Source organism: Cydia strobilella, chromosome 1, assembly GCF_947568885.1.
Source record: "Cydia strobilella chromosome 1, ilCydStro3.1, whole genome shotgun sequence".
Taxonomy (NCBI): Eukaryota; Metazoa; Arthropoda; class Insecta; order Lepidoptera; family Tortricidae; genus Cydia; species Cydia strobilella.
The window spans coordinates 5,903,610-5,924,059 of record NC_086041.1 but is presented as its reverse complement, the minus strand read 5'-3'; the positions used below and the strand labels follow the sequence as shown (position 1 = coordinate 5,924,059).

The 20,450-nt window shown below is 36.8% G+C and overlaps 1 protein-coding gene across 2 annotated transcripts in view; it reads right to left on the bottom strand.

The window, feature by feature from the left end:
- Positions 1-20,450, bottom strand: part of LOC134755617 (atrial natriuretic peptide receptor 1-like) — a 278,568-nt gene that overhangs the window by 169,728 nt on the left and 88,390 nt on the right. For both annotated transcript variants that reach the window (XM_063692118.1, XM_063692127.1), the window contains one exon: positions 8,773-8,978. In XM_063692118.1, coding sequence (XP_063548188.1) covers positions 8,773-8,978 — 206 coding nt within the window. The remainder of the gene's footprint in view (positions 1-8,772; positions 8,979-20,450) is intronic.

Below are 20,450 nucleotides of genomic sequence, written 5' to 3'. Positions count from 1 at the left end.
CCGTCAGAGACCAAGTCTGAGCACCGTAGGTGAGGACTGGAAGTATGCACATGTCCATGAGCCTACGTTTGAGTGATAGAGGTAGGTCTCCCTTCATGAGGTGTTTCATGGACCAATAGCTCTTCCAGGCGTCCTCGATCCGTCTGTCGACCTCTTTTTCTTGTCGCGCCTGGAAAGAGACTTTTTGGCCCAAATAAAGGTATTCATGGACATATGCAATGTGTTCTCCGTTTACCTCAATCCTACGTTTTGTGCTGTTAGTCATGACTTTGGTCTTTGACATATTCATCTTCAGTCCAACCTCGAGGCTTGCGTAGCTAAGGTCTTCTAGCATATGATGTAGCTCGGATGCCGTTGAGGAAAAAAGGACAATGTCATCGGGATATAATATATAGGGTGATATATCCACAATAATGCGTCCAGCACAACAATGGGTTCAGGATGCTGTTGGGACTGCCTCGTTTTTGCAGCGCGTCAGGTATGTTCGCGGAGGCGCGTACGGACTGCTTCGGTGCGATAATACGCAAAAGAACTGCCTCCCTGATGCGTCGCGTCGCGTGCGAGACAGTTCCAGCGGCCTCGAGCGCCTAGTGTTAGAGTCGCCAGCTTGCGCCTTCTAGAAACATTGGGACAATGTACATATGGGATCCAGAGGCTTAGTTTATAAGTTATTATATGTTAGTTTAGGTTTAACTAACATAGGCTTAAGGGAATGTACACTAACACTATGGACATTAGTCTGAAATAAAATATATTGATTGATTGATTGATTGGACCACTTAATTTCGCTGCCTTATAATTTACACAATTCATGTAAGAAATTAAAAACAAGTTTAATAATTTTGAATCATTGAAATATATTTATTCGTTACCTTACAGACAAATGAATACAGTTTAATAATCTAGGAGAAAAAACGTGAAAAGGATTTTTTGCACTGTTGCCTTGTTTGGACCAGGGTCACCTTGATTGGACCACGGGGTCACCATCAATACTTACTTACTTAGGATTTTTTTGCCAGAAAATACTTGCCAAAAACTATTATTATAAATTTAATGATTAATAGATTTCTAACCATCATACGTCAATACACTTAAACAAATGCAAATATAATGACACTTATTGGCGTTTATCTTTCGCGTAATTATTACATCGCCAACGCTCGAAACACAAGTGTGAGCAAGTGCTCACGTCACTCGCAGTCGTCGCCGAGAAGCGCGGCGTGACTGAGGAAGCGGTGGAGCCGCTTGGATCGCTCAAGGACACTTTGTACCTCGTCTATCTCTGTCTAGCATGCGCAGATTTTAAAATATTTAGATGGTCCATTCAAAGCGCCGGTCCAATGATAGCAACCTTCCATTATGTACCATCAGCCGCAAAAGTGCATGGCGACTTTTTCAATGAATTCATTCATAATTTCTCCATCCAATTTCGCAGCTCACTGTACATATGCTTGTAGGTATATTTGCAAATTATATTTTAATTTAAGATAGAATCCCTTGTCGGTGCAGTTTGTTTTTAGGGTTCCGTACCAAAGGGTAAAAACAGGACCCTATTACTAAGACTCCGCTGTCCGTCTGTCCGTCTGTCTGTTTGTCACCAGGTTGTATCTCGTGATCTGTGATAGCTAGACAGCTGAAATTTTAAGTGGGGCTCCCATACAACAAACGTGATTTTTGACCGAAGTTAAGCAACGTCGGGCGGGGTCAGTACTTGGATGGGTGACCGTTTTTATAGTTAATGGTACGGAACCCTTCGTGTGTGAGTCCGACTCGCACTTGGCCGGTTTTTTCTTCTTGGGGCCGGTTTTACCAAACCGTCTGTCAACGTCTGTAGTTCGTTCAGTTTTCTATGATGAGATGACAGCAGAGCAGGTTGTCATCCGTATGTTTAACGTTGCTCAGTTCTTTGATTGTGCCATTTGTGCCCGGTAAAACCCTCCCTTTACTAATAATTCCTTCGCCTGATGGTACGATTTTATTATCCTTTTCTATACTTGATCTAGGTAACTTTTTTGCTCTTCTAAAATAATAAATAATATTTACCAATTGAAATGAAAATCGACATGTTTATTATTCATTCCGGCCGACTTCCAAGTACTTACTTCCAAAAATAAGGTATCTCGAACTATATTATTGCCAATAAATATTAGGCAGCAGAAAAAGTTTCATGACAAATATTATACATATAAGTATTTGTGTTTCATGTGCGATTTTATTTATTTTCTCGTTTAAATCGTTTTATTTTATTATCGTTAGCACAAAACACATGTTACTTAATATATATTATTTAGACACACCTTTATTTTATACGATTTCAAGCCTATATAGTACTTTATATAGTAACTGCTATTAAAAACGGGGTATTTAATATATACATATAAGTATGGTATAGGTTATAGTTACTCGCGGGCTTGGTTCCCGCAACTCGACGTCATAAGTTAAAATCGTTTTATTTTATTATCGTTAGCAGAAAACACATGTTACTTAATATATATTATTTAGACAGACCTTTATTTTATACGATTTCAAGCTTACATAGTATTTTATATAGTAACTGCTATTCAAAACGGGGTATTTAATATATACATATAAGTATAGGTTATAGTTACTCGCGGGCTTGGTTTCCGCAACTCGACGTCATAAGTTAAAATCGTTTTATTTTATTATCGTTAGCACGAAACACATGTTACTTGATATATATTATTTAGACAGACCTTTATTTTATACGATTTCAAGCTTACATAGTACTTTATATAGTAACTGCTATTAAAAACGGGGTATTTAATATATACATATAAGTATAGGTTATAGTTACTAGCGGCCTTGGTTTCCGCAACTCGACGTTATAAGATTGCGCCATCTTTCGTAGAAAAAAATTAAAAGTATATTTGTTTTCTGCAGCCCTAGTGAAAATTTTATTCAATAGCGTGACGGACGCGTTTTGTGTTGTCTCATTTTGTATGGGATTTTGAACAGCGCGCCATGCGGGAAGTTTTGGAAACTCAAAATCCCATACAAAACGAGACTTGACGCAAACTCGTACGTCACGTCACACCATCAAATATTTCGACACTTGCAAATGCCATACCTATTCAGTAAATAGTAGCTTGGTTTTTGAACAATTGTTCTAGCATTTATCTGTTCATTAATAAAATATATGTTGGTTTGTAAATACATCATAACTTACGTATTAAATTATACTACAGTACCTACACGAATCCTAATTATTCAACGCTCAATGTAGTAATCAAATTCAAATTAATTCAACCAACTTTAATGGTGGTGGCACAACGAGTTACTCTCTTACCCTTTCATTGACATAACAATATATAATAATATATGATTAAGCAATTTCAATAATTATAGACTGTACTATAGACCATACTAATAATGTATGTATCGTACTACAACATCACGTGCCGGCATTACCTATGTACATAATCAGAGTTCAGAATTCTCGTGGCGTTTTCGACTGGTCATATACATAACATAATATCGATGGGAAGACCTAGCAACAAACCGCGCTGAGTGGAGGAGGAGGAACAGCCTGTTAAGAGGTCGCGAAACCCACGATAGGTCCTGGTTTCAAGACTTGGCCCGAAAACGCGCAATAAAACACATGCGCGATGAGGGTTGCCTCGCTGTGGACCCTCAGTGTACTTTTGGTTGTCATAGATGTGGACGATTGTGCCGTTCAAGGATCGGGTTATTTAGCCACGAGCGACGCTGTCGCTAGACAACACAACTCATGGATGCTGCTTAAATCATCTGTAAAGATGGACAAGGCCTAATGATGATGATGATGGTCATAGAATATAGTTCGATATAATTATAATAAGTATAGTTAGACAAGTTTAAGTGGGGAATGGAGTAAATTAAATAAGATGTAGTTTTCAGATGAGATGAGATTCAGTGTCTTTGTGTGTATTACAGATTTTGCACCATAGAAGCAGCGGCCTTGTACATCTTCAGCAGCATCATACACGAGGGATACCGTTTCTCATGGCTATAGGTAAAGAAAATATCACTTTAAAATAGACAAAGATAAACCTACAATGCTCGCCACTCCGACCGATCCTGTGCCGCTCGCAACCACCGAATTCCCGCGACCTTCACCAGGTCGTCGCTCCATCTCGTTGAGCTTGAGCGTTGAGCTTGGGGGAGGCCTATGTCCAGCAGTGGACGTCTATCGGCTGACATGATGATGATGATGATGATGATGAACCTACAATGTCATAACAATGGAAAAATTCACCTTTGTATAAATGTTTCTCTAACAAAATGTTCCTACTACAAATTTATATCTGTCAATGGTCCTATCAATACAAATAACAACACGTGACTGTTTGCACGCAAAACCCCAGTCTATCGTTACCACCTATCTATCTATCTATCGTTACCACCAGTCGTTTGGCCGCGACCGAAACGGGCAGAAGTAATGTACTGAAACACATTAACTACGGAACTAGCTTAGTTTTATTATCATCCCGCTCCGTCGGTCGGACGAATACAGTCTTAAAAGATACGTAACAGGAAAACTAGTTAAAAGTATAACTTTGAAAACTTAAAAACTTATCTGTTTAAACCTTAACTAAAACATATTTGACTATCTCTAATTTTTATTACTACTTTAGGTAACTTAACTTGTTTATTTTGAGTCCCGAGAAAGCGAAAAATTCTATAATTGAATCACGAGCGAGTGAGCGAGCTAAGTTAGAATCTAGAGCGTAGCGAGGGACGCAAAAACACGAGGTGTAAAATAACTGCTCTCGCGTTGCACATATAATGTTTCACCTCAGTAGTGAGAACATATTATAGGTTAAAATGTATTTCGAATTATACAGAATAATACAGAAAAAAAAAACGAATTTGTAATAGAAGTATGAAGTGGCAGTTCATGGCCTTCACTAAATTAAAAAAGCTACTTTGTTTCACTCCCTGGAGTGACGAAAGTAGGCTTGTTCGAGTTGCTAAGGTGAAAATTGATTAGTTTTAGCCAAAATAGATAAGAGAATATTCGTAGCAGACCAAATGAAAAGAAACTATAGAGAAAGGCCTACTTGAGTCCCGCAGCTAAACACTATGTAGGGAATTATTTGCCATCACCGCCACGTTGCCTACGCACCCTGGGGCTCAATAAGACAATCGAAAACTAACGTGGATACCCATGTACAATTGAAGCTCTGTTTATGACGCAATATTTGGCTACGACACGACAGGGACCGAAACAGTCATCAAGATCAAAAGTGCGCCACAATTATTTTATTGTTCCTGTTTTATAGAGCTTTTTTACTGCTTCCCTATGTTTAACTAAGACGGTTTGTGACGAAGTTGTGTCACGATTATGTCGTTGATAGTAACTTTGACACTATGTACATATTTTTTACTTACGGTTGTTATTTTTTTTTATCGTTGGTAGACAAAATTAAATTAGCCAATTAATTAATAAAACAAAATTAAATTAGCCAATATCGCCGATTTAAAAAAAACATTACCGAAGAAAATGATTTAACATCTTAATGTGAAAATAGCCACAATAAATCTATGATTCAAAGTATAAGAAATTGTGAAATGTGTAAAAAAATAAGAGTAAGTATGGAATTGTGTGCACGGCACGATTCGTAGTTGAACATATGTTTTATGTTTTCATGAACTAATATAGGCACTTACCTACAATTTGTTTCGTTAGCAAATCTGGAACGTGTATATGGTTTTCCTGAAACGACCGGAGCTAGTGTCACGTATTCTCAAATTACTTAAATATGAATCTTTGATGTTAAAATAACTGAAAACGTAACTTACTTAAATGCGCAACATATTTGAGATATTATTTACTATTGCTAGTAGCACCTCTAAGTAGAGCGACATGTTAAACAATGTATGCGAAACAATTAAATATGTCGTGTTGAAGCAAACATTAAATTTTGTAACATGTAAATACTTTATCAACGCAATGTATAAATAATATGAATGTTATGTATGTAATCAAATTTTACAGAAATATGTTTCTAATATAAGTGAAATGTAAATTTCTTTTTGAGAAAATAAAAATTATTTAACCCGAATATTAAGTAAGTAAGTAAGTAAATATTCTTTATTGCACCAAGATTATACATTTTACATACATGTAAAACTACAAAGAAACATTTAAAGAAAAAAATTGAACCAGGTAACAACAGGCGGTCTTATCGCTAAAAAGCGATCTCTTCCAGACAACTTTTAAATATGTGTTGACTTGTTGTTTTTGACAAAATCTACAGTACAGCGATCAAATATTGAGAACGTTTAAAGGTATCAGTTAAATAATAGTTACTAGTAAGTGACCCACAAAAAACAGCGCGCTTTTTATGAAATATATGTATGGTATATTTCATTTGAACTAAAATAAGTAATCTACGTGAACAATCACAAATGACTAAGCAAAAAAGATTCGTAAGTGACACGCGAACTCGCACGTTTTATCTTGAGCCGGACAGCCGGGACAGTAATCACCGCTAGGCGGCCGACTAGACGCAGAAAACATCTAAAATATCCCCTTTCAACCAGAAACTCGGTACCAACACAAGACCTCCGACCGTTGCTAACATAAGTGCTCCTTCACATGACATTCAGAAAATCAGAAAAGTAGGTGCAACTTCAGTATCCTAACTTGATAAAAAACTTGACGTCCTCTCGATGACCTAGTTCGCTGATTTAGAGACTTGTATTGCATCAATAATTCGACAGAAGTATAGTAAATACAAGCATATATTATATTATAAAATTTACAGGGATTGGATCCGTGTTACATATTCTACCACTTGCTAGCATCAGGAAGGATAAAATGACTAGTCCAATTGGGACAATTATAAAACGAAATAGTCAATATACTGAATTCAGGAATACTGCTGTGTAAGATCCTTTCAAAATGTCTTGTTTACTCCAATAAAACTTGGCAACTTAGAATTTATGTCACACGTCTAACAATTCAACTCTTAACTTGAAAATCCCAGTCGTTTCTAAGCGGCCCTGGAGAATAAATAGTATTAAGTGGATTGTCATGTTTGGTAAGAATTAAGTCGAGCACTTGAATTGTACAAAGTTAATGTTAAGTATAAATAAATATCGATTTTATGTAGTCTAATATTGTTGTAATCAAGTTGCTGGTCGCATTTCTCAAGCGCTTCTCGTAAAATTTGGTGAGCGAGTTCGAAAATGATATCTATACTCTTTGTCGATTCACATTTTGAAAAAATTTCAATATGGCGGAGTCATGGAGGTTCGCGAAGTCTACAACTCACAGAGCCACTTGTAATGTAATAAAATGGATCAGTATACCAACATCGATATATCCTTATGTCAAACAAAAAATGTGGATATTTTATTTATACCAACTCAAAACTCGTACTCGCAAAAGTTGTCGGTCTTTTAGGTACTGTTTGGGTGTCGAGGTGGCTATTGGGAAAGCTGAGTGCAGCACTGCATGCAACGTGCTCTCCTCGATTTCGTAGTTAAGTGGCCACTTCTTATAAGTATGTAGCTCTTAGGATTTTCATATTAACGAGATACGTATATAATTATTGAATAATGATTCAATAAATCTGAAATAAACGATTTTTATTGTATTTTGTACAGACAACAATTTAGATACTCCAGAAAGAGTAACTGCCTTTTTGGCAAGTGTGTTGATGTTATGTTCAGAAAATATTTAATAATAAATGAACTTTTCACGTAAATTACACCTGAAATAAACTTAATACGAAAATCTTGTATTTTAAATACTGCATCATAAATAAATATCCCAAAAACCAAAGCGCAAGCTAAATACCATTGCAAGCAACAATTTGTAATAAGCAGCAATTTAATCTGCCAAATAAGATTTACTAGATAACTAGGTATCTCTTACGTTACGGCCAAATTGTGAATTCCAAATTCTCGTGAAACTAGGTAGAAAGTCATTTTCAATATTAAAATACGAGCCTTTTTGAAGCGGTTTAAAAAATACTAACAGGAAAAATTCCAAGTGCTATGGTTTAATATTTGGGACGCTTATAATTAAATATAACGACGAAAAATTACACCTTGCTCCTTTTATAAATATAAAAATTATAAACCGTATGACGTTAAATAACATCTTGTTTATATTTTAATCCCAAAGTGCTTTGTGTAGAGGAGCATTGAAAAGAGCCTTATATAAGTTCGAGAAAACCTCGAAAGCACACGTGCGAAGTGCATAAAACCAAACGTGCCATATAACCGTCCCCTCTCAAATCAGAACCTCACTCCACGCAGAAACTCACTCCCGAAGTCGTTCCCTATGTTCTGAAGTAACAAGTCCTCGTGATTCTGAGAGGGCTGCAATTCTCGACCATACACGTCGATGCCCTCTAACGTCATGAACATGTGAATATTGTTCGCTAATAAAAATCCTCCTGTGTCCCCGACTTGCATTTCGTACGCTGGTGTATCGTATAGGAGCATCACTCGGTCCCATCCAAATCTGTTAAAAGATAATTTTGTTTTGAGGTAGCCAGCGCTGTCTGTTGGCGAGTAGTCAGTCTCCTGGTTTTGTTTATTTGATAACAGCGCCATCTCGTGTGAGATAGCGGTACTATCACAAGTTTCACCTCAGTACTTTAGTGTTGATGAATATAACGCTTTTTAAGGCTAAACGCTAAATCCTATTTCTAATTTTATTATTATAATATTATGTTTGTTAATTAAAACACATACCTTAATATCACCGATCCGATGTCCAAAAAAAGGAAAAATACACCTATAATCTAGACTTACTTGTATACTGGTAGTTGAGATACGTTTTCAGATTCTCCGTGTAATTTCGGCCGGCGTCCGATGTAGTATCCCAAGGAGTGTAGATAATGTCTTCTTTCTTCAAGTAGTTTGCTAAGCTCTTCATCATGAGGTGACAGGAGGACATGCCGGCGACGTTGACTTGGGCCTCGGGCTCGATGATCAGCAGCAGTTGTTTCCAGTCAAAACTAGATGGCGTGCAAATAAAACGTGTCAGTGCTGGGCCACTCTAGTGCGAAAAACAGTGAAGGAGTGCGAAGGGCGAAACTATCCTAATTTTAAATCCTAAACAAAGTTAGTTTAGTATATTTTACATAGGTAAAGCTACGTTTTATCAAATAGGAGAACATCATGTTTTTTTACCTAAACACTGTACCTAGGAGTCCTAGACTGGACTGGAACTGGATTTCGCTGTTGAATAACCTACTTAGGTAGTACTGAAGTGTTAGGATAGACGCTCGACAACTAAAATTAAATTTGTTTCATATTACAATTTTGACAGCAGCAGTGTAACTGCTGCGATATCACTGTCAATTTCCTTGATAATAAAAAAAACCTATATCCGAGTACCGTAAAACCTCCCAACTATAGTCCAATACTGCAACTTTGTCCACAAGTTCAAAAGAAAATTAAGTATCAATACCACAGTTTCTGTGATCAATACCAATGTTCCTTTTGGTTAAGTAAGAGTTTTTTCTTCCATTTATAAACATACCTTGCCTTAGAAATCCAAAAATACTGTAAAAGACAAAGAAACACCTGAACGAAACAATTACAGTTAATTTAGGACCATAGTGTGAGAGCTTTGGACCATATTTGGCAGGTTATACGGTACATATAAAAAGTGATCACTTCCGGTTAAATAGATTTATCCACTTGACAACTGGGTATAAAAAAATGCTAGCTTAAAAACTGTCAAGTTGACAAAGAGTCACAAGTTTAATAACTTACATATTACGTGTTGGACGCCGGCCGTCCGGAGGTTAACTAAGCTATAGAGAAATAAGTAAGCATCGAGTGCTCACTCCATACATCAGTTTTGTTACCAAAACCATAGAGTAACTTATACTAGAGCGTTACTGTCATAGTAAATTTTGTAACCCCAGTAAATTCACTGCCATCTGTCGACACACTTTAAAACTAAAAATGAAGATTTATAAAAATACGATAGAATGTATTTAAATATAGATAAATGATTTTTTTATGATTTTGACCCATGTTCTTTCACTGATATGCGTTAAAATTGTTAAATAACAAACGAAACCGTCAACGCCATCTATACGACTGTAGACCAAAACTAGTAGCGCCCTCTGAACGAGAATCAAATTTTCTTGATTTTCGAGGCACGTTTTTTCCATAGACTGTATCCATCTATTACGGAGTTATATCTATCTTTGCCAAAACGCGTATTATTTTCGTAGTCGATATCCAGTGTCAAGTAGCGGATTTATCAGTACTGCTACTTGACACTAGATGTTACGAGTGTCGCGACTGACGAAAACACACAACACATAACAATGTACAGCTAATATTACAAGCAGGGGCCCATTTCCCATTAGACTAATATCAAAGATAGATATAACTCCGTAATAGATGGATACAGTCTAAGGAAAAAACGTGCCTCGAAAATTACGAAAATTTGATTCTCGATCAGAGGGCGCCACTAGTTTTGGCCTACACTCGTATAGAGGGTGTTGACGGTTTCGTTTGTTATTTATAATTTAAACGCATATCAGTGAAAGAACATGGGTCAAAATCATAAAAATAATTAATGCAAATAAGAAAAATCATTTATCCATATTTAAATACATTTTATCGTATTTTTATAAATATTTATTTTTAGTTTTAAAGTGTATCGACAGATGGCAGTGAATTTACTGGGGTTACAAAATTTACTATGACAGTACCGCTCTAGTATAAGTTACTCTATGCTAATATTATTAGTTCACGAACTGTCAAGTCGTATGGGTTACCATGGCAACACACTAATAATATTAGACTAATGACGTTCGAGAAATGGGCCCCAGGAGTTAAAAATAGAGTTCCGGTTAATCCGGTTATAATCTTATAATATTAGCTGAAAACTGTCTTCTTTGAAAATTGTTTGAAGCAAAAACAAAGAAATTAATCACGGCACGACGTCACCAAGATGGCGGTCTTATCGTCCTAAAGAAAGTTTTAATTTCGCGCCTTTTTCTACTGACAAAGTTGTTTGACAGACTATAATATATCTCATAGTCGGTCCCATTATCATCAAGTCGGAATATGATGAATGATCCTGGATAAACTTTTTGAGGGAGCTCTTCAGATATTATAGGAATACCTATAGTGATTTCGGTAATTTTTAACCTTTAGTGATATCGAACATCAAACATTAGAAAATAGGCCACAAGGGTACATTTAAATGTAAAAATTTTACAAGTAACAAAAATAACCAAAAAATACAAATATGGAATCGTAAATATTTACTTATTTAATCAATGAAATATTAGATAGGTACTTTATTCGAGATTTATCCTAAATGTCGAATTACACAAATAAACAATAATGAAAAAAAAAAATACAAATAATAAACAAATACTAACATTCTTTAGAGAAAGTCTGTGTCGGCGATAAATTATGTATAATTAAAAACAACGAGCGGAAAGCATCATTAATAGAGAGAAATAAATTTTTAAGCACCTTCTGTGCTTACGGCATCTTAGTAAAGTTTTGGGCTGTTAGATAGGGAGTGCGTAGCATTTTTTTCGATTTACCTCCCTACTTTTATGCCTCTGGTGTCCAATATTGACATTTATGACTGATTATGATTTATTGATTTACTTGGCAAGCACTCAATATATTCTCTGTACGTTACGCACATGTTTGTTTCCTTACAACGCGTAATTAGGTAGCAAAGATAGATATAACTCCGTAATAGATGGATACAGCTAAGGAAAAAACGTGCCTCGAAAATCACGAAAATTTGATTCTCGATCAGATGGCGCTACTATACCTTTCGCCTACTCTCGTATAGAGGGCGTTGACGGTTTCATTTGTTATTAAACAATTTTAACGCATATCAGTGAAAGGATATGGGTGAAATCATATATAGGTAATAATTATGAATGCCAAAGATCACAACTTCGTAATAGATGGATACAGACTAAGGAAAAAACGTGCCTCGAAAATCACGAAAATTTGATTCTCGATCAGATGGCGCCACTACCTTTGGCCTACTCTCGTATAGAGGGCGTTGACCGTTTCGTTTGGTATTTAACAATTTTAACGCATATCAGTGAAAGGACATGGGTCAAATCATATAAAAATAATTAATGCAAATAAAAAAATCATTTATCCATATTTAAATACATTTTATCGTATTTTTATAAATCTTCATTTTTAGTTTTAAAGTGTATCGATAGATGGCAGTGAATTTTCTGTGGTTACAAAATTTACTATGACAGCACCCCTCTTATCTTTATCAAAGATAGATATAACTCCGTAATAGATGGATACAGTCTAAGGAAAAAACGTGCCTCGAAAATCAAGAAAATTTGATTCTCGTTCAGAGGGCGCTACTAGTTTTGGCCTACAGTCGTATAGATGGCGTTGACGGTTTCGTTTGTTATTTAACAATTTTAACGCATATCAGTGAAAGAACATGGGTCAAAATCATAAAAATAATTAATGCAAATAAAAAAAATCATTTATCTATATTTAAATACATTCTATCGTATTTTTATAAATCTTCATTTTTAGTTTTAAAGTGTGTCGATAGATGGCAGTGAATTTACTGGGGTTACAAAATCTACTATGACAGTACCGCTCTAGTATAAGTTACTCTGTGTCTTAATATATCCCTTTTTGGTAGGTAGATATGCGTCGTAATAACTAAAACAAGCGCTTATGATTTGGCCCGTTTTAGCGTGACTCCACCCGTTCGAGCTACTTCCATAGGTCCACAATACGAGGTTAGATCTTAAAGGTTTTTTGTGGTCTACGTGAACGCATCCCTACTAATATTATAAATGCACCCTAGTTCACAATCGTACTAATTACGCGGAAAATTTGGTCGTAATATAGACCTTTTGTTTGCGCACTATGGTACTAATTACAACAAAAATTTCGCCGTAATTAGTAAGATTCTGAACTAGGGTGACGATGTACGTGATCGCTTCTCTTTTGCGCACTTCAAGCGTATGTAATATCTGCTTTTACGACATCGGGTCATCGCTTTTTTGATCTGCCCTGGGGTCGGGGGCCGTCAAGGGCTAGGTTAAGGCATATGTTACCTACGAAGTCAGCTGGCCTGCGACAAACGTGGTCGAACCACCGGATATTCATGAATATCGGTATATTCATGAATCGTAAATTAGGGGCTCGTATTATTTGGCAGTGAGTGGCACTTGAACAGAATGCGTGCCACTTCACCGAACGATAAGGGTGATAAGCTAAAAGCTGATCATATGTGGTCATACCGGAATTCATGCGTTTACTCGTATGTCGTGGTCATCATCATCTTCCTCGCGTTGTCCCGGCATTTTGCCACGGCTCCATGGGAGCCTGGAGTCCGCTTGGCAACTAATCCCAAGAATTGGCGTAGGCACTAGTTTTTACGAAAGCGACTGCCATCTGACCTTCCAACCCAGAGGGGGAACTAGGCATTGTTAGGATCAGTCCGGTTTCCTCACGATGTTTTCCTTCACCGAAAAGCGACTGGTAAATATCAAATTATATTTCGTACATAAGTCTAACATTTGAACCATGGATTCAAACAAAAAAAATTTATCGTGAATGTAGAGCTGTAGAAAGAACTTCCATTAAAAATCGTTTTTGACTTATCGCTAAAACTTCCCTTCTTAGTAAAAAGACGTATGTACAAAGCGCTGTGAAGGTATGCACTAGTTTATTAATTCGTGGTATGCACCTACTCCCTTTTGCCTGTTATGTTATGTTGTTACTTACTAATAGCCTCCATTCAAGGCAGCGTATTGTGACGGACGGGTAACTACGGAGCCCTACAATGAGCATATTTAATTAGTTACTCAATTTTTTTACAATGATGTTATCTTCCAGGGCTCAGGTGACTCGACTTCATAAAAAGTTTTCAAACGATCTTTCAAGTTTCACAATTTTGTCAATTATGAGAACTTTTATTTTAACTTTTAGCCGTGTTTCAATTTTATTGCCGTGCTTATTTAAGCGGCGAATTTAATCGAAATTGTTTTAGCGTGGAATTAAATGCTGCTTAGGATTGTTATCCGTTATTCGGAAATTCCTTTTGCGAGAAGGACATCTTTGTTTTTAAATTGTCTTAAGGGGCCCACTGACTATCAGTCCGTCTGACGATATCGGCCTGTCATTTGTTCGGAACTGTCAAATTTTTGTTTTAACTGACAGGCCGATATCGTCCGGCGGACTGATAGTCAGTGGGCCCCTTTACTCAGCAAAGATTCCTTTGCAATTAAAAAGTGTCTGTGTTATTTTATTTTAGCAAAGTCTGCTACTTAATTTCTGGTTATGTAGGGCATTCACGGAGAGAATTAATTTCACTAGTTAGTTACGTACCGACAGTAAGCAACGCTCAAAATTACATAAACTTTAATAGTCTTCACATATAATGTAAATGCTACGCCAATGGGGTTGGCCGGTCGAAGTGTTTAGCAGATGGCGCCAGCATAGTTTGCCCTGTCAATCCCTAGATTTGTGTCATTTTTTTAAAAATGGAATTTTATGCCCTGGATGCCCTTTAAGCCAAATCTCATAGAAAAACCGGCCAAGTGCGAGTCGTACTCACATTTCAAGGGTTCCGTACATTACACAATTTAAACAATGTATTTTTTATGTGAAACGTGAGTGAAATGTCTAAAAAACCCGTAGGGGTCGGATCAAAAACTAAGTATGTAATTAAGTCCGACTCACGCTTGACTGCACATTTCTAATAGGTTTCCTGTGATCTATAGCTATAGGTAAAGAATTATTTTGTGTATTTTTTTCATAATTTTAGTTATCGTAAAATTATAAAAAATATATATTTGAGTTTCTCATAATGAGCTCTTTCACTTGATATATAACACGATATAGTTTGTAAAACTTTATTTTTTAATTTTCTCAGTGGCCCCCATGTTAAAATTCATTTGTTTACGTTACATGTCCGTCTCTGGGTCACAAACTTACATATGTATACCAAATTTAAACTTAATTAGTCCAGTAGTTACGGAGAAAATAGGCTGTGACAGACGGACAGACAGACAAACAGACAGACAGACAGACAGACGCACGAGTGATCCTATAAGGGTTCCGTTTTTTTCCTTTTGAGGTACGGAACCCTAAAAAGGGGCAAGCTATAAGCGCCATCTATGCAAACCTTTGACAGTTGCCAACCCCATGTTTAGTCAATATTTACCTTCATTTACGAAAGTGGGCGACCGCTCAACAACGCTTCTCCAATAAACATAGTCTCTATTTTCCTCTCCGGACATTAACATTACAGAAAACATCCACAGCTAACACACACACAGCCACAACACAACAACATCCACAGCTTTTTAATGTATTTTTCGCTCCTAACTCTTATAATAATCACAAAATCTAAAAAAGTCAAAAAGCCTTAACTAATATTGCATCAAATTATGTAAAATATTTTCCATAATGTCAATATCCAGAGGAAAATGGGGACCACGTTTGTATGGAGCAGCGACCGTCCACTCTCCTCTATCAACGGACTTACCTACTGTAATTTCATACTCCACTAATAGCTTTTGCGGGTAACTTGTGTGCTGTTATATCTATACGAGTGAATAAAGCTTCTTCAAGTATCGCTCTTCTGAACGTTTATTTTGATTCTACACAACGAGTAGTACGCACTTCCATTATCAAAGCAAACGAGACTATCATTATTTTTTTGGCTTCCTTTCTTACCCTTTCTTTCCGAAGCAAAGTCAAAGGAAGGGTTATGTTTTAAGGAGTCTATGTATGCTATACAATACTATTCTGTTAGCACCTTTGCATACAAACTTCTATGCAGGAGGGGGGTCACTTTTCTCTGCAGCTGGCTGTACCTAACTTTGCTTCTATCGTGTGCTCATGCGAGCGCTAAGCGCCACTTTTTTTTTTAACGGAGTGGGCGAATGCTGTTACGCACTGTCCCCCCGGCCGCGAGAAGGCCATTGAGGGTGTGTGGGACTCGCCGCTCCTGTTCCCTCTCAACTGGGAGACCTAACCTACCTAACTCTGCTTCTATCGTGTGCTCATTGCGTAGCGCTTCAACCACTAAGCGCCACTTGCACCATCCCACTGACTCAGGGTTACCCGGTTAAACCGTTAATCCAGTGTCAAATTGTACTGGTAACCATGGTACCTCCAGGTTTAACCGGTTACCCCGGGTTAGTGGGATGGTGCAAGTAGCCCTAAGCCGATTTGAAATTAAATGTCAATTGCAATCAGTGTGTTCCATGCCTAAATGGCGGTCGTGTCGTGTCGTGTGTGTCTCTTAGAGTTTTTTATAGATATGTGTGCAGATAAAGCAGTGTAGGTAACTGTGCATACTCTGGCATTTAATACTCGTGTGTGATGCTATTATGAAACTCGCTTTCAACTAACTTCATAAACCCACACTCGTATTTTAATGCTCTTTATTATATAGTTACATAAAATACTATTATTATGAATAAGAAGTCATTAATTGACCGAAGCGTAGCGAAGGTCTACGGTTTGACTCGGGCATTTTGCTTTTGTATGTCCGGATGTTCTCCTCTACAGGTCGCAATTCTCAACGGATTCTCGTGAAATTTTGTGAACAAAATCTATGATTAAATAGATTTTTTTTGTCGACCCGGTTTTTAGAAAGTTTTCTAAATGGCGGAGTTGTGATAGCTCGCGCCTAAAGAAATAGTCGTATCGATATCATAACAGTATTCCTTTTGAGATATGTTTACAGATTAAATGTCGAAAAATGCAGAAACTTTGTATTGCTGGTTTTGGCGGTATTTAGATATTTAGTTTTTACTCGAGAATGATTAGCTGAATTTCGTCAGCTTTGGTAAGCACTATCATAGCGTGTTTTGCAAACATTCGCTTTTTTAGTTTACACCGGGTGGTCCCTGGTTCGATCCCCAGTAATTGTATGCTGCTACATAACTTTTTGTATTTTTTTACACTTAAAATTCGTATTGTTTTTTTTTGTTTTTTATTTTTCTATTTTGAAATTGATTGATCAAGCGCGGGCTAAGCGTATTCGTTTCATTTTTACAAGCTTTTATTTAACTAGCCCTAAAAAATATGTTTTATTTTTGTTATTTTAATTTTCTGATGTATTCTGAACGGCGGAGCCATACATTTAGTTAGCTTTAAGTGGTTATCCTTATTCCGAACTTCATACAGTTTGATTTACAGTTTTTCGTTTAAAATACGTAGATTTCTTGCACCATAAACTTTGAGGTTTAAGTAGTATAGATTCGTTTGTCTGTTGAGCCAATTATTCAATAATATTATTGAAAAATGCAATAAAAAATTTAGAAAATTTTACCCAACGCCTGTTTGTGTGAGCGACCTTTACACTATCCATGTCAAACAAGATGGTAAAGTTGTTTAATAATAACTAACAAAGATGTCATTTTAACACAGGTGACCTAACTAAGTAGTGCCTAATTTGATGGATAGGTGGTGACATCGTGAGGTCGAAACGGGCCGATTTTTAGGGTTCCGTACTCAAAGGGTAAAAACGGGACCCTATTACTAAGACTCCTCTGTCCGTCTGACCGTATGTCTGTCACCAAGCTGTATCTAATGAACCGTGATAGCTAGACAGTTGAAATTTTCACAAATCATGTATTTCTGTTGCCGCTATAACAACAATTACTAAAACGTACGGAACCCTCGGTGGGCGAGTCCAACCGTCACTTGTGCGGTTTTTAGAGTTTCGAGCGCTTGATATTCGTGTGGCTCCCTTCAACATATCTTTACTACTAAGCATTTCAATTTTACCCGTACAAAAGAAAATTAAATACCTGATGGCTTTAGAAAACTATTATTTAGATGAGCATAAAAGGCCAGTATTTAATAAATACAACACAAGACGGGTACGAGAGGGGAAGTTAATACAGCCCCCAGCGGTCAACTATTATGGAAGAAGGTTAAATAAATATTTAGTGCCTAGGCTGTTTAACGAAATAGGGTGGTTGAGAGATAAATCTAGGTTTAGTAAGCCGGTCCTTAAAAAGAGACTAAAAACATACCTTTTAGAAAATTGAACATTGGGAAAATTTATTTACTTATTAGGTATTTGTGCATGTTAGTTTTTATGTTATATATAAGGATTACTGTCTAAGCTGTTAATTATTTTGTTCAGGTGCATGATTCCATTTTGTTATTGAGCGCTTCAATCGCCAACAAACTGGTTACAGTTTGGCGATGCATAAATTTTGTTTGTAAGCATGTACCCTTTGTGTAAATAAATTAAATTAAAAAAAATACTTTTAGAAAATCAAAAATCAGCCAGGTATACAGGTTGGTTTGGGTCAGTGAGGGCAGCTACCAGATCCCGTGCTGCTACGCGATATTGGTCTTAGAAAACCTTCCCTCAATTTCAAATTTATGAAGATTGGGGTTTACAGATTTTGGAAAAAACATAGGTACCTACAGGATGCGAGAAAAAGGTCATTTTTGACAAACTTTTTTTGACGTGAAACGTAAGGTGCACGTCTTTAAAAACCCGTAGAGGGGCTCGGATCGAAAACCGATATTAACGAAAAAGTGTTATGGCGAGGTGGCGGTATATTATGAATGGTTTCGATATTAGTGTATCAACGAAAGTAGCCATTACGTGCTGCTGACATAGATGGCGCTGATTCTGCGCTAGAAACGACGCATTCGGAGCTAAAGTGACCCCTATTTGCAGTGTTTATTTATTGATTACTCATCAGTCCATTAACCGATTTCGATACAATTATTGCTATATTTTGCAGTCTTTACACAATTTTGATGAAGTGTGACTGTCTCTACTGTTGAGTGCAAATATATTTCGATTTAGACGTCATATTTTTGTTGCATGCGTAAATATCAACACGTCTTAGAAAATGTTTGAGTTTTGGATACGATGGTGATAATTCGCAAATTGTGCTCAATCACTTTTTGTTTTTAGTCGGCAGGACAGCCCTAGACACATCCATCTTCTTCAGCTATGCCCGCGAGGTCTACAGCTCACAGAGCCACTAGTGTAGGTACTTAATTATATTATTGCCTGTAATGCCTTGTTACCATTAACCCTTAAATGCATAATGATGTATATATGCATCGTATATTTGATGGTCCGTGGCTCAATATGCAGCTATCCAAAATCACATTTATTACTTTTATACAGCATGACACATCTATTTCAATTTATTAAAAAGTTATACAAAAAATCATGCATTTAAGGGTTAAGTAATGTGTTATATTTATGTATATTACCCGAAATAATTACATATTCATTTACCACTATTTTGGAAACATGGATAGATCAATTAATTCTATTTAAAACGGAATTTTCCTTTTAGAGACCTGACAGGCGCCAAAGCGGATCAAATAACTCATCATTCAAATTTAAAATTTCAGATTTTTTTAACTCGTATCTCTACAGTATCAGTTGCAATCACGATTGAAAAAGCTAATAAAGTATGATCTTGGCTAAGGCAAAACGGATAAGAGTTCCCGAAAGTTAGCTCTTTAGGCGTCAATAAAATTTATGGCATCCTGTTATCTTAACGGATAGAGGTGACAGTTGCCCAGTAAACCGTGAAATGAGGGTTAGGTAACTGGTTCAATGCTTAATTTTAGCCGGGCGTATACACAAAAAAAAGATTGTGGCATTTTTTTAAAACCGGGTGTAGTGTAATATATAGGTAGATTAAATATTATTTTCCCTCCAACTTTTCTCTTTTAGACGTCTCGGCACTCTAGGTATTTTTAAACTTTTATATTTTAAAATAGACCTATTTTTTTCCTTTTTCGTCCTTTCTATTCTCCTGGATTTCGGGCAACAAATTTGGTAAACTGACGCTAAGGCCCACTTGCACCATTCACTGAACCGGGGTTAACCGGTTGAACCTGGAGTTACCATGAGTACCAGTACAATTTGACACTGGGTTAACGGTTTAACCGCTTAACCCCGGGTTAGTGGGATGGTGCAAGTGGGCCTTAGTGTTTATTTTAAAACCAACAAATTTTTAGGGTTCCGTACCCAAAGAGTAAAAACGGAACCCTGTTACTAAGACTTCGCTGTCCGTCCGTCTGTCCGTCAAGCTGTACCGCATGAACCCTGATAGGTACAGTTGAAATTTTCACAGATGATGTATTTCTGTTGCCACTATAACAACAAATATTAAAAACAGAATAAAATTAATATTTAAAATGGGGCTCCCATACAACAAACGTGGTTTTTTTGCCGTTTCTTGCGTAATGGTACGGAACCCTTCTCGCGCGAGTCCGACTCGCACTTGGTCGGTTTTTTTAGTTATCGGATACTAAGATAATCATCATTGGAGGCTGCCAGAAGATAGGGCGACAAAAAGCCTACGTGGTAAGCTCTTATCTAGAAGGTCGACGACTATTCAATCGACCTAAGTATAGTATGGATGGACCTGGTCGTCAGAAACTTACTCGGTCTTACCGCAAAACACTGATGAAAGGCAATCGCACAT